Source organism: Bos indicus, chromosome 8 (assembly GCF_029378745.1).
Source record: "Bos indicus isolate NIAB-ARS_2022 breed Sahiwal x Tharparkar chromosome 8, NIAB-ARS_B.indTharparkar_mat_pri_1.0, whole genome shotgun sequence".
In the NCBI taxonomy this organism is placed as follows: domain Eukaryota; kingdom Metazoa; phylum Chordata; class Mammalia; order Artiodactyla; family Bovidae; genus Bos; species Bos indicus.
This window is the reverse complement of record NC_091767.1, coordinates 70,509,486-70,533,759: the sequence shown is the minus strand read 5'-3', so window position 1 is coordinate 70,533,759 and position 24,274 is coordinate 70,509,486. Positions and strand designations below refer to the sequence as shown.

At 42.8% G+C, this 24,274-nt stretch overlaps 1 protein-coding gene across 6 annotated transcripts in view; it reads left to right on the top strand.

Moving 5' to 3' along the window:
- ENTPD4 (ectonucleoside triphosphate diphosphohydrolase 4) overlaps positions 1 to 24,054 on the top strand; it is a 36,276-nt gene extending 12,222 nt beyond the window's left edge. For 4 of the 6 annotated variants that reach the window (XM_019966358.2, XM_019966356.2, XM_019966357.2 and 1 more), the window contains 9 exons: positions 5,236 to 5,386; positions 5,909 to 6,012; positions 10,715 to 10,774; positions 11,053 to 11,207; positions 12,814 to 12,980; positions 15,576 to 15,900; positions 17,775 to 17,860; positions 18,708 to 18,869; positions 20,007 to 24,054. In XM_019966358.2, the coding sequence (XP_019821917.1) occupies positions 5,236 to 5,386; positions 5,909 to 6,012; positions 10,715 to 10,774; positions 11,053 to 11,207; positions 12,814 to 12,980; positions 15,576 to 15,900; positions 17,775 to 17,860; positions 18,708 to 18,869; positions 20,007 to 20,235 (1,439 nt within the window). In that variant the 3' untranslated portion in view covers positions 20,236 to 24,054. The remainder of the gene's footprint in view (positions 1 to 5,235; positions 5,387 to 5,908; positions 6,013 to 10,714; positions 10,775 to 11,052; positions 11,208 to 12,813; positions 12,981 to 15,575; positions 15,901 to 17,774; positions 17,861 to 18,707; positions 18,870 to 20,006) is intronic. The other 2 variants (XM_070794929.1, XM_070794930.1) reach the window with 1 other exon arrangement.
- Positions 24,055 to 24,274: the final 220 nt, after the last annotated feature.

Sequence of the window (24,274 nt, the reverse complement as noted above, 5' to 3'; positions counted from 1 at the left end):
CAGTAGTAGATATAATGGTCATCTGAGTTAAATTCACCCATTCCAGTCCCTTTTAGTTCACTGATGCCTAAAATGTCTATGTTCACTCTTGCCTTCTCCTGTTTGACCACTTCCAGTTTGCCTTGATTCATGGGCCTAACATTCCAGGTTCCTATGCAATATTGCTCTTTCCATCACCTGTCACATCCACAACTGGGTGGTGTTTTTGCTTTGGCTCCATCTCTTCTTTCTGGAGTTATTTCTCCACTCTTCTTCAGTAGCATATTGGGCACCTACCAACCTGGGGAGTTCATCTTTAAGTGTCATACCTTTTTGCTTTTTCATACTGTTCATGGGGTTCTCAAGGCAAGAATACTGAAGTGGTTAACCATTTCCTTCTCCAGTGCACCATGTTTTGTCAGAACTCTCCGCCGTGACCTGTCCATTTTGGGTGGCCCTACATGGCATGGCTCATAGTTTCATTGAGCTAGACAAGGCTGTGGTCCATGTGATCAGTTTGGTTAGTTTTCTCTGATTGTGATTTTCATTCTGTCTGCCCTCTAATGGATAAGAGGATTATGGAAGCTTCCTGATGGGAGAGACTGACTGAGAGGGAAAATGGGTCTTGTTCTGATGGGCGGGGCTGTGTTCAGTAAATCTTTAATCCAATTTTCTGTTGATGGGAAGGACTGTGTTCCCTCCCTGTTGCTTGACCTGAGGCCAAACTATGGTGGAGGTAATGAAGATAATGGCAGCCTCCTTCAAAAGGTTCCATGCACTCACTGCTGCAAGCAGTGCCTCCCACCCTGAAGCAGGCCACCTCTGACCCACACCTCCACCGGAGACTCCTGGATACTCGTGGGCATGTCTGGGTCAGTTTTCTGTGGGGTCATTGCTCCTTTCTCCTGGGTCCTTGTGCATACAAGGTTTTTATTTGTGGCTTCCAAGTTTATTTGTGTTTCCCCAGTCCTGTGTGTTCTGGTGGTTCTGGTGGGGTTAATGGTGACCTCCTCCAAGAGGGCTTATGCCGTACCAGGTTTGCCATACCCGTAGCCCCTGCGCTGGCCACTGCTGACCCATACCTCCAAAGGAGACACTCAGACACAGTTCTGGTTCAGTCTCTGTGGGTTGGGTGTGTGTTTTGTGCCCATCTCAGGCAACCAGGTTCTTAGCAAGCACACTGTCCCAGGTGGGCCATGCATCTTAATCACCTCCCCAATCCCGGCTGCTCAGTTTCCCCGAGTGTCCCATGAGAGTACCAGCTCAGGTGTGCTGTATGTCTCCTCTGGAGAGCTAATCTCAGGCTACAACCCTCCTGGTGAATGTCAACCATCCAGGATCTTGGGAAGACATGGTTAGCAGCAAGGAGCCTGCTCACAGTTTGATGGAAGATGCCATCCCTGGGGCTGAGATTGTAGCAGCCCCTTGCCTTCCAGCTCTGACTGTCCCAAGCCTGCCTCTCTGCCTCTGGGCTGGGAAGGGCTGGTAGGCAGTCTGCTAGCTCTCCTTTGGTATTCTCTCTCCTTTGTTCTGTGAGCAGGCCAGGCTGCCTATTAGGTTGTTAGGTTAGAGCCTTTCACAGGAAAGTTCTCCTTTCTGCAGTTGTGGTTAGGCGTGTATTCTGGGGTTATTTTCCTCCCGGTTATGCTGCTTTCTGAGATTCCAGAACTCCCCGCAGACCTACCTGTGAGAGAGTTTCCTACTGTTTGGAAACTTCTTCTCCTTCATGACTCCCTCCCCAGGACAGGCCTCCATCCCTAACTCTTTTGTCTCTCTTTTGTCTTGTCTTTTATATTTTGTCCTACCTCCTTTCAAAGAGAATGGGCTGCATTTCTGGGTGCCTGGTGTCCTCCGACAGTATTCAGAAGTTGTTTTGTGGAAGTTGCTCAGCATTCAAATGATCTTTTGATAAATTTGTGGGGGGAAAGTGGTCTCCCAGTCCTATTCCTCTGCTTTACAAATAGCTGAGAAAAGAAGAGAAGCTAAAAGCAAAGGAGAAAAGATACACCCATTTGAATGCAGAGTTCCAAAGAATAGCAAGGTGAGATAAGAAAGCCTCCCTCAGAGATCAGTGTAAAGAAATAGAGGAAAACAATAGAATGGGAAAGACTAGAGATCTTGTCAAGAAAATTAGAGATACCAAGGGAACATTTCATGCAAAGATGAGCACAATAAAGGACAGAAATGGTATGGACCTAACAGAAGCAGAAGATATTAAGAAGAGGTGGCAAGAATACACAGAAGAACTATACAAAAAAGGTCTTCGTGACCCAGATAACTACAATTGTGTGATTGCTCACCTAAAGCCAGACATCCTGGAATGCAAAGTCAAATGGGCCTTAAGAAGCATCACTATGAACAAAGCTAGTGGAAGTGATGGAATTCCAGTTGAGCTATTTCAGATCCTAAAAGATGATGCTGTGAAAGTGCTGCACTCAATATGCCAGAAAATTTGGAATACTCAGCAGTGGCCACAAGACTGGAAAAGATTCCAATCCCAAAGAAAGGCAATGCCAAAGAATGCTCAAACTACCGCACAATTGCACTCATCTCACATGCTAGCAAAGTAATGCTCAAAATTCTCCAAGCCAGGCTTCAACAGTACGTGAACCATCCACATGTTCAAGGTGGATTTAGAAAAGCCAGAGGAACCAGAGATCTAATTGCCAACATCCGCTGGACCATCAAAAAAGCAAGAGTGTTCCAGAAAAACACCTACATTTGCTTTATTGACTATCCAAAGCCTTTGACTGTGTGGATCACAATAAACTGTGGAAAATTGTGAAAGAGATGGGAATACCAGACCACCTGACCTGACTCCTGAGAAATCTGTATGCAGGTCAAGAAGCAACAGTTAGAACTGGACATGGGACAATAGACTGGTTCTAAATCAGGAAGGGAGTCTGTCAAGACTGTATATTGTCACCCTGCTTGTTTAACTTATATGCAGAGTACATCATGAGAAACGTTGGGCTGAATGAAGCACAAGCTGGAATCAAGATTGCCAGGAGAAATATAAATAACCTCAGATATGCAGATGACACCACCCTTATGGCAGAAAGCGAAGAAGAACTAAAGAGCCTCTTGATGAAAGTGAAAGAGGAGAGTGAAAAAGTTGGCTCAAAGCTCAACATTCAGAAAATAAACAATGGCCTCTGGTCCCATCACTTCATGGGAAATAGATGGGGAAACAATGGAAACAGTGTCAGACTTTATTTGTTGGGGCTCCAAAATCATTGCAGATGGTGACTGCAGCCCTGAAATTAAAAGACACTTGCTCCTTGGAAGAAAAGCTATGACCAACCTAGACAGCATGTTAAAAAGCAGAGACATTACTTTGCCAACAAAGATCTGTGTAATCAAAGCTGTGGTTTTTTCCAGTAGTCATGTATGGATGTGAGAGTTGGACCATAAAGAAAGCTGAGTGCTGAAGAATTGATGCTTTTGAACTGTGGTGTTGGAAAAGACTCTTGAGAGTCCCTTGGACTTCAAGGAGATCCAACCAGTCCATCCTAAAGGAGATCAGTCCTGGGTGTTCACTGGAAGAACTGATGTTGAAGCTGAAACTCCAATACTTTGGCCACCTGATGGGAAGAACTAACTGATTGGAAAAGACCCTGATGCTGGGAAAGATTGAAGGCAGGAGGAGAAGGGAATGACAGAGGATGAGATGGTTAGATGGCATCGCCAACTTGATGGACATGAGTTTGAGCAAGCTCCAGGAGTTGGTGATGGACATGGAAGCCTGGTGTGCTACAGTCCATGAGGTCGCTAAAAGTTGCTCACACGACTGAGCGACTGTACTGAATAATTTTGGGCTTGGTGTCCATTGAAATGATCTTGTATATGGAGTCCAAAAAAATCTGGCTTTCAGTTTGTTTGCTGCTCTTTGCTTTGACAGATCACTTAATTTGAGTCCACAGTTTCCTAATTTGTGAAATAAATTTTGGATTTCTAAAATCCCCCTCAGCTTTAATATTATGGGCTAAATGACAGCTGGAACACTTATGTACTCATTCAGCAAATATTTGCTGAGCACCTCCTATTTACCAGGGACTGTGTCAGGTGCTGAGACTAACTGAACAAAACATAGTTTCTGCCCTCGAGACACTTCCAGTTGAAATGTGACAGACAAGTAAATAGGGAGTTTCAGTGAGGTGGAATGAATATACACTGAGAGGGGAGGGTGAGCATGGAATATAATGAGAGCTCACCTTCAGGGAGGGTTCTGTTAGGGAGGACTTCCAGGGAGGATGTAGCTCAGTGGGTGAGCTGGAGTCAGCCAGGTGAAGAGGGAGAAAGGAGGTGGGTAGTCAAAGAGAAGGTTCTTCCTGGTGGACGTACAGGGGCCCTCAGGCTAGAATACAAAGCATTACAGAAATGCCATGTGGTGTAGTTGGAGCCAAATGGAAGGAGTGTGGCAGGAGATGGGATGGGGGAGTGTGCAGCGAGTTTTATGCTGTTCTAGAGCTGAGCTTTATTCAGAGGGCATAGAGCCACCAGAGGATCTCAAAGCAGAAGACACCTTCTGCATAGAGAGTGGTTGGGGATGGCCAGGACTAGAGATTAGGCTGTGCTGCAGCAGGCTGGCCGAGGCTGGTGGTATCCAGAAGAGATGGTGAGAAGTGAAATAATGTGAGCAGAACCAAGGATAGGTGATCAGTGAGACCCAGAACATCTGTTGGGGATGAGGGCCCTCTGCTGGGGCTGCTAAGGTGAGTAGCAGGCAGCAAGAGCAGGATTGCAGTGGAAGTTGAGTTTGAATTTGCATATGTTGCTGTGAGGTCAAGGACATGGCTGTGTCCCATGGAAAGTTATGGGTATGATCAGTAACTTTCAGTATGATCAGTATAAAGTCAGTATGATCAGAGGTCAGGGAAGAGATCTGGATGGCTGCAATTAAGATTGGAGATCTATTAAAATGAAAGTGGTCATCACTGTTTTCATGAACATTAAAAGCATAATAAAGGAATGGTATGAACAATTAAAAAAAGATTCGGAGATCTGAGACAGAGATGGTGATGGCAGCTGTGAGAGAGAGTGAACTTGCCTGAGGCCAGTGTGGATATGTTTAAGGGCAGAGACAAGCTGACATGCAGTTGATCCCAAGTATCGGACACACAGCAATTGCTCCATTAGGTCTGTGTTTGATGACTGAGAAGAGAGCATGGGGCCGAACTTGGAGTATCCCCGTCATTTACAGCCAACCCAATATATGTTGGATATTAATTTAAAGGACTTCTCCTTTTTCTGTAGGCATTTCAGAGTTTGCGACTTCTCCAGAGAAAGTCAGTGATTACATTTCTCCACTCTTGAACTTTGCTGCAGAGCATGTTCCACGGGCAAAACACAAAGAGACCCCTCTCTACATTCTCTGCACGGCTGGAATGAGAATCCTCCCCGAAAGGTGATCCTCCCCACGAGGGCAGGGCCTGCCAGGCCAGTGGTGGTGTTGGCTGTGGTGGGTTTTCTCCCTTTTCACCCCTCCTCTCCCGCCGCCTCGTCTTCCTCTTCCATCATCATCATCATCAAAAGGAAGACATTAAAAATTCTCTGTTCAAATCTGGAACAGTACCAGACCTATAGTCAAAACTCACAAAATACCTTTTAATGTATTTTTATATGACTGTGAAGAGTAAACTGTAAAGTTGTCATTAAAAAAAAAAACCCTGATTTTTTACTTTCTTAGTTTAAGGATTGTTTGCAGTTGTAATTCTACATCTAGGAATCACGTAATTTATACAACTTCTGAAAATTCCTTCTTAAACAGTCTTTTCAGTGAATTGTTTTGGTTTTAAATTTTACTTTTTTCACACAGGATATACCAGAGCTAAAGGGTTTGGGTTTTTTGTTTTTGTTTTTTTTTTTTTAAAACAGAAAAATTTAGGATTTAATATATTGACATGTAAATTTTGGGATTGTGTTACAGTCAGCAGAAAGCCATTCTGGAAGACCTTCTGACTGACATCCCTGTGCACTTTGACTTCCTGTTTTCTGACTCTCATGCAGAAGTAATTTCAGGAAAACAAGAAGGTTAGTATATTAGTCTTCAGCTTGAAATTTGGGAAGCTATTCCTATAAGTCCTCCCAGTCTTCCACTTTATATACTTTATTAAATTATTCTTAACATCTTAAAATTTGGGAAACCATAGCCTTCAAATATAATTTTTAGATGGTTATATTAGTTTTTAACATGACTAGTCTTTATAATCTAAATGTTAAGCCATTAAAAAATAATTAAGTTTGTCTTCACATTTAGGAAACATATTTTGGATTTATTTTGCTAGAAAAGGTTTGTGTTCCTTGCCTAAGTTATACAGCTTTCTGAAGTTATGATAATTATTGAGCTGTTGGAACCTTCTACTGATTTACTTGCTAGACAAGGGAAATTATTCTTCACTTTGATACACTGAGAAAATCTTCTGTTTTCAAAGAAATAATTCTACTTGAGAATGAAATGGCAAGTCAGTGTAATTATTTGGGGAATAGCTTGTTAGAGATGGAGACCAAAAAGCATTTATTTCAAAATCATCTATCATTTTGCCAAAAATTAGGTGAAATTCACATACTGCCATTGAACTGTTTATGGACAAGCAAGGTAAACAGCTGCTTATATAGGCAGTTTTATATGCCATACAGAAGTAAGGAAATACTATCATGGGAATTGAAAGGAAGGGGACTTTTTTTTTTCCTAGCTAGAAGCATCATGGAGAAAGTGACATTTGAACTGGGCATCAAGGGATAATTATAAACACAGCATGCCAAAGCCTGGTAAGGCTAGGGCTCTGCGAGAGGGATAGGAAGCTCATTCTAGGCAGAAAAAATGATTTAAGTCAATGCAGGTCAGTAAAGCTGCACCCTGGACAGAGGGATAAAAATACTTTAATCTGATGGAATGATGGCCCTTTTGAAAGGTCATGGTAATGTCATAGGTTAGATGGGTCTTGGTGATATCAGCATCATGATGGCATGCGTGGTTCCTTTTCTCTTTCCCCTTTGATTTGCAACTAATCGGACATCCATAACTGGGAAAAAGTGCCTATGCATAGCACACCAGGACACCCAAGAGATCAGTTCATCTGTGCCCAAGAAAGTGGGTGGATTGGAACCCAGAGGAGTCTGCAGAGCCAGGCAGAGGCAGCAGCAGCAGGAGTGGCCCTGAGCCAGCACGACCTCTCTGGCAGAGGTGGTGGAGGGTGAAGGTGATGAGCTGGGATGGTGAATTCACCTGACTGAGAGTACTACAGCTGGAGAGACCACAGCTACTGTGAGCAGAGAAAGGAGAAGAAGGCAGAAAGAACTGAAGAGACAAGTTTCTTGCTGTCTGCTGTGGGATTCTTGCAAGAAGACAGCCCACGGACCTTTGGGGATGTCCTCCCCCACTCAAGGATCCTGTTCTCTTTAACACGCCCAAAGCTCCAGGTGTGAAGCATACATCTCCCCAGCTGTGTCACCATCCATTTTTTTTTCCCTCTCCACTGGCTTTTTTTATGTTCATTCTCCCAGCCTTAGTGATGAGGCCGCTAAGGTAAGAGAAACCAAAAGCTGTGCTGTAGCGCCACCTTGTAGAAAACAAAGAAAGGCTTCGAATTACCAATGTGTTGAATTGTTAGAATGAACGTAAACAAAGCTTAACTTAAATAAGAAAGTCATTCACTATTCAAATGCTGTGACAGACACTTTTCATCAAACTGTGAAAATCAAGTAATGTGATATCACAAGAAGAAAAAAAAAAAACAGTTTTCAAGCAACTAAATTTAGAGACGTGGAGTATTGCAATCTGACTGATAAAGAATTCAAAATAGCTGTTAGGAAGAAATTCAGTGAGCTACAAGAAAACTCAGAAAGACCATACAATGATCTCAGGAATAAAATTAACAAAATAATTTACCAAAGAGGTTGAAATTCTGAAAAAGAACCAAACAAATTGTGGAGCTGAAGAACTCAGTCAATGAGATGAATGCATTAGAAAGCATTGGAAGTCAAGCACATCAGATGGAACAGAGAGTAAATGAACTCATGGGTAAGAATATAGAAATGTTTCAGGTGGAAGAGGAGAGAGAACTAAGATTTTTTTAAAAGTGAAGAACCCCTTAACTATCAGACTTCATTAGGAAAGCCACCATAAGACTCATGGATATCCTAGAAGAAGAGAAAGGGAGAGAAGGGAGCAGAGAGCATTCAGAGAAATAATAGCTAAGAATTTCCAAAACCTGAGGAAGAAGCTGGATATACAGTCCACAGAGCTAATGGAAACACTTTGTTATTCAACACAAAAGACCTTCAAGACACATTAAAACTGTCAAAAGAGTGATGAAAAAAGTTTTAAAGGCAGCCAGGGAAACAAGACAGTAATCTACAAAGAAACCTACTTTAGGCTGTCACCAGATTTTTCTGGGAAAACTCTACAGAGGCCAAGGAGTGGAATGACATATTCAAAGTATTGAAAGAAAAGTTTGCCAGACAAAAATACTCTATCCAGTAAAATTATCCTTCAGATATGAAGGAGAAGGAAAGGCTTTTCCAGATATATTCAGGAACACCGTAGGGCTTTCCTGGTGGCTCAGTGGTAAAGAATCAACCTGTAAGAAAGAAAGAAGTTCATCATGGCAATGATTTTTTTGGATAAGACACCAAAAGCAAAAATCAACGAATGGGCTATATCAAACTCAAAAGCTTCTGCACAGAAAAAGAAATAATTAACAAAATGAAAAGATAGCCTACAGAATAGGAGGAACTTTTTGCAAATCATCTTTCATATAAGTGGTTAATATCCAAAATATATGTAAAGAACTCATATGACTTTAATAACAACAACAAAATCTGATTTAAAAATAGGCAGAAGAACTAAATAGACATTTTCAAAAGAGGGTGTCAGAATGGCTAGCAGGCACATGAAAAGATGCTCAATATCACTAATCATCAGGAAAACATAAAACCACAGTAAGCTATCACCTCATACCTGCTAGAATGGCTACCCTCAAGAAAACAAGAGATAGCAGGTTCTGATGAGAAATGGATGAAAAGGGAATCCTTATACACTAGGGATGGAAATGTAAATTGGTCCACCACTATGGAAAATAATATGGAAGTTCCTCAATAAAGTAAGTTCTCAGAAATATAAATGCTGTGTCATATGGTACCCCTAATTTCATTGAAAGTAAAGTGAAAGTGAAGTTGCTCAGTCGTGTCTGACTCTTTGCGACCCCATGGACTGTAGCCCACCAGGTTCCTCCATCCATGGAGTTTTCTAGGCAAGAATACTGGAGTGGGTTGCCATTTCTTTCTCCAGAGGATCTTCCAAACCCAGGGATTGAATCCAGGTCTCCCACATTGCGGGCAGACGCTTTACCGTCTGAGTTGGGTAGATCTTCCTGACCCAGGGATCAAACCCAGGTCTCCCGCATTGCGGGCAGATGCTTTACCATCTGAGTCGGGTAGATCCCCTGGAGAAGGAAATGGCAACCCACTCCAGTACTCTTGCCTAGAAGAGTCCATGGATGGAGGAGCCTGGTGGGCTGCAGTCCATGGGGTCGCAAAGAGTTGGACATGACTGAGCGACTTCACTTTCAATGAAATTAGGGGTACCATATGACAGCATTTATATTTCTGGGTATATGCCCAAAGGAAATGAAAATAGAATTCTGACAAGATACATGTACTCCCATGTTTATTGAAGTGTTATTCACAATAGCCAAGATACAGCAACAACTCAGGTGTTCATCAACGAATTAAAGATGTGGTACATAGAAAAGGTGAAATCTTATGTAACCAAGAGAAAGGAGGAAGGATATCCTTTTATTTTTGACATGGTTGACTTTGCACATTATACTAAGCGAGGTAAGTCAGAGAAAGACAAATACTATGTGATACCATTTATTTGTAGAATCTGAAAAAGTCAGAAACCAGAGTAAAATGTTGGTTACCAGGGGATGGGGGTAGGAGATAAGATTAATGATGTTTAAGGGTAGAAACTTGTAACACTAGATGAATAAGCCATAGAGAGTTAATGCATGGTATAGTGAATAGAGACAATAGTACTGTACTGTAATGATGTGATGATAATATTGCTACAAGGGCAATCAGGTATAAATGTATCAAAGTAACACACTGTATCACTTAAATTTACACAGTGTTACACGTCAAATTTATTCAGTTTTGAAAAGTTGGACAGGGCTTGAATTGTTGGACTCTGGAGTTTGGGCTTTGTTTTATGGATCAGTCCAGTAGAGAATAGCGTGAGTTGGAATGGGAAAGTAGGAACAAGAAGGTCAGTTAGACTGCTATACCAGATTAAATAAAGGCAATAATGAAAACAGGTGAGGATCGGATGTAGAAAATGTTATAAAAAGAGAATCAGACTTGGGAACTGAGTGAGAGCGTGGGATAAAGGAGTGGAAGAATCAGAGTTCACTTGTTTTTAAAACCTTGCACTCGATAGATTTAGCCTCAAAGTGAAAACTCCAGTATTTCAAAACAATCTCCAAATTTCAAAGGAACACTAGGTCCTAGGGAATTATATTTTCAACACATGCAAATGGTATGAAACTACAAAATTAAAAGTTGAGAGTTCTTGGAAAACCACTGGAAAAAGATAAAAAAACACCAGTAAAAGTGTATTTCTTCAGATAATGTTTTCACAGCTTGTCGGGATAAAATAAATGTCTGCACAGATCGCACTGATCAGAATTACATAAACTGTTTTTAAACTTTACTCTTCTTACAATGTCTTTAGGTGTCTATGCTTGGATTGGCATTAATTTTGTCCTTGGACGATTTGAGCATATCGAAGATGGTAAGTACTGTGTTCCCAGTGAATGTGTCTAACTGAACCTCTGTCTTTTTCTATTTCATGCAAAGCGTAGAAAAGGAGCTGAGTCTTGTGACACAGCTGGGTGTGGGGGAGCAGCGTGGGAGGCACTGCTGTCACTGAGTGAACTTGATCTTAGTGGGGAGGAGCGGGTTGGGTCTCCTAGATACCCTGGAGCCCACCATGAAAGCAGGATGACTGTTTGCAAAATTGTGCTTCCCTGCATTTGTTCCGTTCCAATGGATGTTTCTTGTTCTTTCCAGATGATGAGGCAGTAGTGGAAGTTAACATCCCTGGTAGTGAAAGCAGCGAAGCCATTCTTCGTAAAAGAACAGCTGGTATTCTAGACATGGGAGGCGTGTCAACCCAGATAGCATACGAAGTACCCAAAACTGTAAGCTTTGCCTCCTCACAGCAGGTTATTATCTGTACAAATTTCCTTCCTTTTGGTTTGGTTTTCATTTAACATGTCTCCATCCATTTTTGTTTTGTTTTCTGAGTCTGAACACATCTTTACTGTGCTTGCTGAGGGTCCCGCCTTCTCAACCCAGGCGACAGGAGACGGGAGGAAACCAAGGCAAACCTCCACTAAGCCGTTTGTGTTTGTTCATTGAAGTCAGCTGGTTTGTTTTCTGAACTTACGTAGATTTTCCTTTGGTGTGTATGTCAGCCACACACTTGAGTTTTTATTTCTGTTTCCAGTCACTTTTTTTCTCAGCAGGTATCGTAAAACTTAATATAATAGTGTCAGATTTCTTAAGTTGTAATTGGGAAAAATTACTTTTATGTGGGGGGGCAAGGATGTGTGGTCAGACAGCTCTCCACTTTTCTGGTAAAGACTGAGGTTTGTATCCACTGGTCCGGGTTTCTCACCTTGTGATCCACTCTGTCGTTCATCTGCTCCCCTGCCTCTACCTCTAGTTTCCCAGGAGGCTGGGCGGCCTTGTGTAGAGCAGAGGCGGTCCAGATGGGTTCCCAAATTGCTCTGTGTCTTTCGCTCTTCCGTTCAGTTGTAGATTAATACGAGCAGAGAGAGTGGTTAGAAAAGAGTGGAGCTGGACAAGCTTGGGTACATTGTCACCCTGTCCTCTCTAATTGTGGGACCTTATGCAAGTCACTTCACTTTTTTGAGCAGGTCTCTTCAGCTGTAAATGTAAACGCAAGTGTCTCTGACAGAGAATTATTACAAAACTGATTGAGGTGGCACATATAGTATATTTAACGCCCTGCCAGACACCATGTCAACTCAGTAAACATTGATGTGTTTTTGACATGTTTATTAAGCGCCTTAGAAGAATGCTCTGTAAATTCAAGTATTGCAATTTGTGTTTCCTACTTCCCATCCAGGCATGCCTCTAGAAACTATTACACTCTTGGTAAAAAGTCACGTTTTCCCCTCAAAGCAAGAAACTCAGAAAAGCAAATTTGGGAAAAAATACTGAAAAATCAGGAATAAAAATTTCCCATGGATGCATCATCCAAAAAAAAAAAAAAGATAGTGTTTTGGTGTATTTATTTTCATTCTTTTTCTACCTCCTCATAGTTTTTAAAAATATGGTTGTTATAATCTTACTGTTTGTCCAGAGCTTTGTCCTTTATTGAACAGTGCATAAGCATGTTCCTCCATAAACTGCTACCATAATAACTAACCCCTCCCTGGAATTGTGTATTTCAATGGCATCCAGTATTTTCTGTCACAGAATTGCAAAGGACGTGGTTGTGTATAGAGACTTCAATGTTGAAGACTATTTTCATAGTGTGGGATTTCCTGAGTAGATTTACTAGATCACATTGTTAACATTCTTTTTAAAAAGTCATTTTGGTATCACAGATGTGCAGCCCACCTGAAATTTTTTGTCAGGGTTGTCATGTTGAAGTAGGAAAGATGCTTAGAAGGATCCTTGGGAAATGCAGGAGCAAAATGTTTGCTCCTTTTAGATGAGACTCTTTCAGGATCCCTCTTTTTAGAAGGAAGTAATTATTTTTGCTTAAAATACTTAAGTTTGTGGCCCTTACGTCTGCAGGAAGAAGTAGCTAAGAACCTGTTGGCTGAATTTAACTTGGGGTGTGACATTCACCAAACGGAGCATGTGTACCGTGTTTATGTGGCCACGTTCCTTGGGTTTGGTGGCAATGCCGCTCGACAGAGGTATGAAGACAGAATATTTGCCAGCACAGTTCAGAAGAACAGGTAAAGCACCTTCCACTGCTCAGCCACGACTTTGAAATCTAGGTCTGTCCTCATAGAAGACATACCCAGGCGAAGCAGGAGCCCTCAGTCAGCAGAAGAACGTCAGCACTGCTAGCTGTTTACCGCCCGCCCAGCCTGCTGAGCTGGGGAAGAAATTCAAGGGTGCAGGGTCCTGCCTTCAGACCCAGGGCTTCACTGCTGGATTAGAGGTCTTGCTCTCAGGATATTAAATACTTTTAAGCCCTGGGTGGTGCTATTCCAGATTGTCAAGTCCTGGGGAAACTCAGTACCTGGGCCACTCGGATTTCCTGGTGGCCCACAGGATGCATTGGTGGCGTTGAGTTATGAGATGGCCTAATGTCGTGGAAACCAGCCTGGGCGGTTATGTGGTAAATACGACTGTAGGAAGGAAGTTATTCATAAGAAAGAAATGATCCAGAAGTCAAAGTTTGTCATTTTAAGCATCTTTAGCAGTAACACTTTTTAAAATGAGTTTATGAAGATTTCTGGTATAGAAAATATCAAAAACACCTTATCAATTTTAATTTATTTTATGTGTTTAAGTATGTACCAAATATTTATTTAAAATTAGTCCATTAGAACAGAAAAGCTGTTTGGATGAATTAGAAAAACTCTGAAATCTGGGGTTATGTAAAGAGTTATTAATTACTATGCTTTGTTTTGTTTTGATATAACAATTTTGAGGGGAAAAATCCTGATTTATAGAGCTAAATGATAGTGTATTTCTTTGACCAATTTGACCTTGTTGTTGTTGTTGAGGTGTAGTTGATGTACAATATTATATAAGTTTCAGATGTACACCATAGTGATTCACAGTTTTTGAAGTTTATACTCCATTTATAGTTATTATAAAATATTGACTACAATTTAATCTTAATAAACCTGTGGCGGCCTAAACTTTAAGAAAGTCCAAATCAGAGCCATTTAGCTCCTCATTTTCCAGAAACTTACATGTGTGAATAGGAAAAGCAGTAAAAACTTTTTCTTTTTCTGCTCTACATGTTGGTTGAATAATGTTAGGTAAGAGATAGTAAGTAGTCCCAGTTTCTTTTTAAAAATGGCATATTATAGCATACTTTGCTAAAATTATTTTTAATCATATTCTTAAAATAGAAATATTTTATAAGGACATTTAATTTAGAACTTTGGAGAAATACCTTCTTCTGCAGCCCTAATTTTTACTAATTGGTTTTAATGTCAAGAAGGTTGTATAGTGGGCCGTGGAGTGGTACTTCTTAATTTAGACATAGAGCAAGAAAAACCTGTAGCATGAAATACACATTTAGCTCATCCTAGATTTATATAATCATTATAAATATTAGTCATCACTTTTTACATATGTCCTGAATTGAGCCTTCAAATGCATATTTATCTCTTTGCCATTAGTAATGATGATAGACTTTTTAAATTATTCAAATATTTTAAATTAATGGCAAAGACTTTAATTTATTACATGCACATCCATTTTGAGTTGCCCTGATCTTATGTCAGTTGAGTGTCAGGTAGAAACTTGACTTAATTTCAGTGACTGAATGTCAAATTCAGGTGCCCTCCTAATAGTTCAATACCTTTTAGGCCCATGGGATTTCCTGGTGTCAAACACTAACATAACTTGAGCTTTTCTTTAGCGGTGAAGACACACAGTAGGATGACAGATCTGGACATTTCATTGGGAGGTAGCAAGTGTAGAGCATTTCAGTGAACAATGTGAAGATTTCTACAGGACTTCTCAGAGCCCACAGTACAGTAAAATTGTTATCTGCTGCAGTTGGGATCAATAGTTGGTTAACTTAAAAAATTCAGTTAGAGCAGAGAGTTGTAAAAATAGAATCAACCTCAAGCATTTTGTTCTAACTTGTGTATTCAGTTGCCAATCTTTTGCTCTGGACTAAAAGCTTTTCTTAGGCTGCATCTGTCATTTCTCTGGCAGGCACTGCACCCACTTATTTGATACCATTTTGGCTTTCTTTCAAGAATACCAAAGCCTTAAAGACATCTGTGAAGCAGTTTGATACTACTTTCTGTCTAGATTTTTACTAATTTTTCCAAACTTAAAAAAAAAATCTTGCTAATACCTAATTTGACACCAGTTTTCTAGCATTTTGCCTTTATCGTATTTTTCTAAGGCATCTGACCCAGCTTTCATAAGACCAGTACCTTCTTTTTACAGTCACATTTCATCTATATATAATTAAAATCACAGGCATTTGTGGCCAAAATGGGGCTGGGAATAACACAGTGAGTGGGCGTTGGACTGCAGTGAACAAGAGACACGGAAGAGCTTACTAACTGTACCCTCAGCGGCGGAGGACATCAGGCTGTGTCACAGGGCACGGAAAGCATCAGTGATCTGACCAGGTCCTAGTTTCACTGGCCCCCATTTAGGTGTCTGCTGTACTCAGGTGTGTGCTATGAATCTCCTGGAGGGGCTCAAGTCTGTGTTTTTCTAGCTTGATTTTTCCTGAAACCCTTTTGTGTTCCACGGGACAGAGTTTGGGAAACACTGACTTGCAGCCACCTTCTTCTTCACAGTTTTCTGTCAGTCTCATGATGAAGTTTCTCTTGGTCCTGTAGACTCCTGGGGAAACAGACTGGACTAACTCCTGACACTCCGTACCTGGACCCCTGCCTACCCCTGGACATCAAAGACGAAATCCAGCAAAACGGACAGACGCTGTACCTGCGGGGGACGGGGGACTTTGACCTGTGCCGGGAGACCATCCAGCCTTTCATGAACAAAACAAACGAGACGCAAACCTCCCTCAATGGGGTCTACCAGCCTCCAATTCACTTCCAGAACAGCGAGTTCTACGGCTTCTCCGAGTTCTACTACTGCACGGAAGATGTGTTACGGATGGGCGGAGACTACGACGCCACAGCATTTACTAGAGCCGCCAAGGTAACTGTCCAGGGAGCTGGTGTAGGCAGTGACAGCCCCAGACTGGAGCAGGACATGGGAGGTGGCAGAAGGCTGTGTGCAGCGCCTTAGCAGCCCTGGCTGGGCCTTGGTTAGGTGAGGGGGACAGTCACAGCAGAAGCCAAAACACCCCCCGTGAGCCAATTTCTGCCCCACTCCATGGACTGCACTGCCATCATGGCTCCCACACGTAATAGTGTAATTCTGGTCCCACAGCTCCTCACAGCTTCCTGCCCTTTGCTGCCAGCACCCCTCTTCTCTTGTTCTCCCTGCCTTCCTGAAAGCCCCCTAGGCTCCAAGCCTGGGCAGTCGCCTCCCTTGGTCCTCTGACCTGTAGGTTCTTGGCTGGTCTCATCTGAATTCATGGTTTGCTGCTGCCTCCCAGAAAGAGGCTCCACATGTGACTCCTGCCCAGTGCCTGCTAGCTCTCACAACTCCAAACAACCCCTCCTGTCTCCCCATTCTGTTCTGCTGTGTTGCCTTGATCATGGCATCACAAGCCATCTAGTCCCCCTCCCCTCCCCCTGTCACTCATCCATCCCTTCCCGTACACCCTGTTACAGCAATCATTAAGCATATTATTATACGTCAGAAATAACTTTTCAGCCTCTGCTCTCCCTGCTTTCTGTCCCACCCTCACTGTCCCAGTCCTGGACTCTGTCACTTGCACCGTTGCAGGAGCCTCCCTCTGGTGCTCCTGCTCTGGTCTCCCTCCCATTATTCATTCTCCGCACTGCTCCCCAGTGTTCTGTCTGAAACCCAAGTCTGCCACCTGGTCTCCTTTTCAGAGTCTTCAGCGTTTCCTCTTGCTTCTAGGATGAATTTCAAATACCTTAGTGTGTCTGCTGCCCCCGCCCCCGCCCGCGTCTCCCCACCCAGCACTTTATGCTCTAATCGTATCAGAGATTTGTTTCCCTCCTGTCAGCGCTCCCTTCCATCTTGTCTTCAGCCGTGGTGTTTCCTCTGCCTGACAGGCGTCCTAACCCTCTCACCCCAGGCTGAGCACCATATTTTCTGTGTCCCCTGTCTTGAGTTTCACTGCTTCTCTGAGCCTCAGTTTCTTTACCCTTTAAACAGAGTTTAGAATAGCAGCCATGTCAAGGAGCTGTTTTAAGCATTACATTCAGAAAAGGTGCTGACACAGTGTTCAGTAAGTCTTAGCTCTTAATATATACCTCTGTACAAGTGACATCAGGAAAAGGTGGCATCTCTTTCCCATCTCTTGTAATCATCCTGGTGTGCCCAGGGGCTTTCCTAGTGTCTCACATGGTAAAGAATCTGCCTGCTCATGCAAGAGACTCAGGAGACCCAGGTTTGACCCCTGGGGCAGGGAGATCCTCTGGAGTAGGAAATGATTACCCACTCCACTAGTCTTGCCTAGAGAATGCATGGACAGAGGAGCCTGTAGTCCCTGGGTTCGCAAAGAGTCGGACATGACTGAGCAACTGAACACACACACTGAGTTCCCAGAATACCATGTAGCCATGGACCTAGGTGTTAAGTCTGAATCATCTGAGGTACAACTTCACTTTTCCAAAATCTGTGCCAGTCACATGCAGTCACGGGGGGAGAAACTCAGCAGTTTGGAAGAGGTTGCTTGTGGGCAGTGAAACTCTCTGTAACAATGATCTTGACCAAAATTTAAGATGAAAAACAAGCATTGTCTCTCTCATCAGTGAAGCATTCACGGAGTGTGTGTGTCATGTCCTTGTGGGATATGGACATACATTAAGCTTGTGTTTCCTAATTGGAAGGATATGTTCATTATGAATATGAATTTGGTCAATACTTTTTTTAAATGAAAAAAGTTTAATAAACTTTTACTAGGGATATACTTGGGGTGAAATTTCTTTCAGGATTATTGTGCCACGAAGTGGTCGATCCTGCGGGAACGCTTTGACCGAGGACTGTATGCCTCTCACGCCGACCTCCACAGGCTCAAGTAAGTCATGGACAGAGAGCCCAGGGTACGTTGAAGAAACTGTGTGTCCAGTCTTGGCCCCAGTCTACCTTTGCGTCCTCATCGGTCCCTGCTCTTCCACATCTGCCCAGGGTCCTTTCAGATGGATGGCAAAGACTTGCCCAAACATATCTTGCAGTCTTGGACTCCGTTTTGGTCTTCCTTCCACCTGGGATTCTCCTGTGCATCTTTTGCCATTGATGCGCTGCCCAGAGGTCAGAGGTCAGAGGTCAGAGCTTTTTTCCTCTGTCCACTCAGCCAGGCTCTGTCCCTCTCTCCGAGTCTCCAGAGCCCTCATTATGACTCTGGCACATTTATCATATTCTGTTTTGTTTTATGACATTTGTTGCTTTTTAAAAATCCTTTGCTTAACCACATTGGCTATGTTATTATTTATGATGATATTGTATTACTTGCTTAGCCCAGCACTTTGCAAAAAGCAAGCCTCTGATAAATATTTAAAATCATAGACTACCAGAGCCAAAAAGGACCCTCCCATGTTCTCATTATATAAAAAAGAAACTGAAGTTCAAAGAAGGTGACTCTTGCTCAGTATTTATTCAGAAAGGAGTTAAATGATGGAAAGCCGAAGGGGAAAAATCTCTCATGGGCACCACGTATTAAATTACATAGAGATCAGGTTTCATGGGCGAATCAATTTGACAGGTGAAAGATGTGGGACAAGGAGTATAAACCAAGCGAATCAGCTGGAGATGCTGATTTGGCCCTCAGGACCAGCCTCGTGAAGTCCATCACAGAGGGCAAGATCAACCACAGGGGTGTGTTTGGACCAGTGACTCAGTCCCCTTCATGTCTGTGCCATTTGTAGGTATCAGTGCTTCAAATCTGCCTGGATGTTTGAGGTGTTCCACAGGGGCTTCTCGTTTCCTGTCAACTACAGAAATTTAAAGACAGCCTTGCAGGTTTATGACAAGGAGGTGCAGTGGACTCTCGGAGCAATCCTCTACAGGACCCGCTTCTTACCCTTGAGGTAAGGCTGGGCATCTGGTAACAGAAATCTAGCTGAAGGTGCTTCTCTGCGTCTAAGGGATCGTGGTAGCATGGGTGTGGGCTTTTGGGGCGTTGTTAATGCTGGCTGAGGGCAGATTGGGAGCATGGCGGGGTTGGAGGGGTGGGGAGGGAGGGCTTCTGACTTGGTCTTCCACACTGGTGCATCCTCCCCTCCCATTGTCATCAGCTCTCTGTTCCCTAGCCCCGACACAGAGGGGTCCATTCTAGGGTCCTTAACCCTTATGGCCTTGGACCACTTCCTGAAATCTTGCTTTTAGTGCATAATATAAATGCAAAAGTCTATAGAGGAAACTGTTATATTGCAATATATTTATCAAACATTACAGAAGACAAACTTGTGATTTGTAGTGTATGTTCTTCCTTATTAAAACTTTAGATAGCAAGACCTGGCAGCAGAATTCATATTTTCTGGAATTTCAGTGTAGTGATACCTGTTGATAGTATTTTGAGGCATCTGCAGAACACCCCAGTGTGATGGAAAAGATCTGTGAGTTGTACTAGGAACTCACATGTCCTGCTGACACTGTAGTGGTCTTTGTCTGCATTCACATTCAGTGGAAATACTGCATTGCAGCCAGAGTCATAAAATAAAGACATGTCTTCTTCCCCTTTCACATTCAGACCTGGCTGTCAGTTGACCCCCACATCAGAACCCTGGTTCACAAATAAATGTATTAGCTGCTTTTGGTTTTGTTTTTCCCTTCATTTAATTAAGCCTTGCCCAGCAGCATATTTAGCTGGGTTAACAGCAGAAACTGAGAAGTAGGTGTTACTGATCACAAACATGTGCTTTGATTCCACATGGCTTCTGTGTATTAGTGAAACACAGTTCTAACTTTCTCTGATTTTTGTTACCCAAACCAGAGTGTTGGTAAAATACACTTTCATGTGTTACCATTTTCATACTCAGAACCACCCTCTGCTGGGCCGCATTATCCTGCATTTTAGAGGTGAGGGAACCGGGTCTGGGAGACAGAGGTGACAGTTTCTGTCTGGTCCTAAACCAGGTCCCCCCTGCCCGGTCCCTGGGCACCGTCACCTTGCATCTGCTGCCTGCCTAGTTAGCCGTCCTGTTTATTCTTGTTCCCCGGGGCAGAGACATCCAGCAGGAGACCTTCCGGGCCAGCCATGCGCACTGGCGGGGCTTCTCCTTTGTGTACAACCACTACCTGTTCTCCGGCTGCTTCCTGGTGGTCCTGCTCGCTATCCTCCTCTACCTGCTGCGGCTGCGGCGCATCCACCGGCGGGCCCCGCGCAGCGGCTCAGCTGCCGCAGTCTGGCTGGAGGAAGGCCTTCCGTCCCAGAAGATAGCTGGTACCTTATGAACCGGACTCCGAGCCCCCAGAAGACTCTACAGGAAAAGCCATTTTTGCCTCAGGGTTTCTCCTCTTCATTCTCACTTAGTTTTGCTTTTCCTTTTCCTTTTTGTTCCTTGAAACAAAACCAAACCCCACTGTTAGTAAACTCCACTCTCCTAGAAGTATTGCGTCCAGCTGTTCTGTGTACAGCTTTGAATGGAGGAGTCAGGAAAAGGGAGCATCACTTCATTTTTGCTGCATAGACTGTCTGACAAAAATTACAAAGATTTTGGGTTGTTCTCTAAGGCATATTCGATTTTAAACAGATGCACTTTGATACTGGAGGAAAACAGCAGGCTGTCCTCTGTCAGGGGAGTTGGAACTGAGGGGTGACGCTTTCACAGAACCAGAACACGTTCTCACTGGACTGATCATCCCTGTTTCTGTCTTGAAAGCTCTCACCTAAAGAGGGAGATGCTTAGTTTTATTTATTGTTCAGGGCTCTTACTGTTTATTTTCTTGGCAGGTTTAAAAAACCAGAACCATTTATATCCACAGTAGGTAGGTATAGGCACCAAGAGGTAGCAGTTTTTAAAATTGATAGGAAGAGACCTGAAAAAATGTGAAAATGACCAGAGTGCTGTGTGTGTGTGTGTGTGTGTGTGTGTGTGTGTGTGTGTGTGTATGTGTGTGCGTGTGCGCGCGCCCAACACCAATGGGAGAGAGTGAGAGAGTACAGTGCTGTCACTTTTAAAAGCACATGCTTCAGAGTCTACTGTTGCATTTCATTTCATTTAGAAAAAAATCAGTCCTCGATACCAACCACAGGCAATTACTTCCTTCATCCCATCTTTCAGCACCCTTAGAACACTATGTTTTTGACTGAGTTGGAAAATTCATAGTTTCACTGGTTTTAATGTTAGAACTGGAGCTGGTGTCTGCCAACTGGCATGTCTGTATTTCTCATTCATTTGTGGTTATTTAATTGTGCTCTGGTTTCTTCCACCTACAAGTTGGTATCCCTCCTGCCCTCGTATTTCAGAGACTTGGCTTGATTGTTGTGGTTGAGGTAGTCCTGGCAGGGCCACTGTAAAGCCACAGGACTAAGAGAAAGAAGAATCAACTCACATTTTGAGGAAAACAAGTTTGACATTTCAAACAAAAATCTAAAAAGTCTGTGAGATGGGTGGTTTTTTACCTATTTATTTAGTTCAGAAACTTTGGACATTCTCATACATAGTTTTTTAGATGATGGTGTGTGTGTGTGTGTGTGTGTGTGTACACATGCATGCACGCCCCTAGACTATTTCTTAATTCCACAACAGGTAAATCCATCTAGTTGGTAACAGATTTATATTTTGAGAGTCATCAGCTGCTTTTTAAAAGAAACACTGATGAGAGAAAGAATTCAGGTTTTTAAGCCCTTATTTAATTTAGAAAAAAAATTGGATATTCATCTTGTCTAGTAATTACTTAAAAACCTGACATACTATATGTTGATAACTTAAGAGATTACAGATTTAAAAAAAAAAAAAAAAAGAGATTACAGATTTATGAAAGAAATGCAAATCCTCTGATCCTGCTCTTCGAAGTGAACATTCTAACAATGGAAAAATTGTTGGTAGAAAGTTTGCCTCTCAGATATCAAGAAGGTTGGAGGAGCTAGATGGTGTCATAGCATCTCATGTGTAGAGAGACTTAAGAGAGGATGGAGACAGGTATTTCTCGAAAAAATCCAGCCTCTGAAATGCTGATCTCCACCTGTTTAATTCCTTGGTTCCTGGTAAACACTGTTCTTTTTCAAGGCACAGCCACACCGTGAGCTGTGTCGTGAGTACCCCAGGGGTAGAGAGCTGGCATGCTTCTCCTTGGCTTCTTAGAGGGGTTGCCCTGCGGACTGTAGGTGGCATTAGTGATGAACAAAAAGTAAGTTTACACGTTAGCTTTTCTACCACCAGCCATGTGGAGTAGTAAGGCCCTAACCTGCAGGATGAAAATTTCCTAGTACCTGGAATATGTGATTTTGCCTTTCAGATCACGACAAGGATAAGCTAGCACAGGTAGGTTTAAGTGGGCGTAAATTAAGACCTCCTACGGTAAACAGCCACTTTTTAGATAAAGGGTGCTAATGTGGTCCAGCTCTGTATGTTTGGGGAGTGCAGCAGAGACCAGCATGGAAGATCCAAGCTTGACATCCATCTGCCAGGACCTATCTCAGTCTCCAAAAGGAGTCCCCAGATTAGGGTCCCAAGGCACAGTGGTCTTGTACTTTGCATAGTTCGGAGCTGTGTACCCCATCAAAGAAATCCCAGCAGAGGCTTGGCAAGCCATCACCCACAGGGAAAATCTGGGAGACTCTTGAGCTGAGAATGTGTTTTCAGTTTTTTTGAGGTCATTAAAGGAAAAGTAACCGATACACACCAGAGACTACATGTGACCTGTAGAGCCTCAGACACTTACTCAGTGTCCCTTTAGAGAGGACGCTGCTGAGCCTCCACAGAGGGTCCATTCAAGAACGGATATCCAGTGCCTTCTCTCTATTTAGAGAGGTCCCTGCGACCAGCGTGAGCACAGAAAGAAGGGCCAGAGACATGACCAACTGCAATCTGAAAATAGTTGTGGATGTGCCAGAATCTCACTCATCTTTTTCTCTAGGTACTTTTCAAGATTGGTTTTCTAATAAACCAGATAACATATTCCCCCCTCCCCCAACCCAAATTTAAAACATGCTGTTGGGGGGTGGGCGCTCACTCTGCCCTGTTGTGACATCAGCAGGCACAGGAGGGGCCTAATTCTGGAAGCAAAGAAATAATGTCAATTAAGGGCTGGCTAAGAAGGCAGTAAAGTGTGAACACTTTTAGTGACAGAAAGCAGGAGAAATCAGATGGGTGGGAGGGAACTTGCTGAAAGCCTCGAAAAGAGCAGTGTTCTGTGTTAGCTTTCTGTTGGGTGGAAAGATTCCTCAAGTAAACGCTTCTGTTCATCATCCTACCTGTGCTGCTCCTTTTTAAACCTCCAGAGAATGTTCTTGAATATTTTACAGTCCCTGCAATGACATCACAGTAAAAGTACAAACAGACTGATTGGTCCCAGTGGTTTTTGCACATTCTCGCCCTAAACCACTGGCTTTTTGCAGCTCCCCAGCTGGAAGCTGGGGAGACCCCTTGCTCTCCTGTCACCATACCTGTGCACGCAGGTGGGAAAGCTCTAGAGTACCTGGTGTTTAAATCTGAAACTCAGATTTAACATAGGATACTTCTCCATCTAAGAAGCATGCACCACTTAGCAAGAAACTCAAACAGGCAACTGCGTTTTCCAAGCTTTTTTTAAAAAAAAATCAGCTTTAGAATATTGTGTGGTTACGTGCAATGAGTGCAGCAGAACTACCTACAAGTAAATTATTTAGTTATTTATTTCTCTTTCAGGGTTATGTTTTTTTACGTTTTTATTGATTGTCCTCTTCCGTAGTGAATGAGGTGACCAACCAAGGAGAATTCTGTGTTCTGTTACTGAGATTTTATTTCGAGGTTAGGAATTATACAAACTAAGGGAGCATCTCTAAATGTTTTTGATTTAAATGGTGTTTTCCATTCAAAGAATAATTGCCCTCGGGCAGTTGTGCTGTTGTATCATTTTCTGTGTTTGGCAGCCTCACCCTGCGACACTCCAGAGGGATGGGTGCTGAGAATAAAGTGGAAGTTCATCTGATGGCCCATAGGTTCTGTGTGAGCTTGCTTGCTTGTGGTTTGTAAAGAGATTTTCCTCTGATGTTTGAATCTTGTTACCTGTTAGAATGCTTAGTTGAACTTGAATCTCAATTCAGTAAAATAAATTGTCTGAGTCTGACTACACACTCCATGCGTTTGCTGTATTTGACAGGCGTGGTGGAGGAAGGGGTCCCGGTGTCCTTCAGCTGGAAACCCAAATATATGATGAGTAGAAACATTCACCACGGTGTAATACTAAGCTATTCATCAACAATAAAGGCCATTGAAAGACTACTGTTTATATAAGATTGTCATTTTAAAGGACCCATTAACTATATCTCCGGTGGGTCAGACGGTAA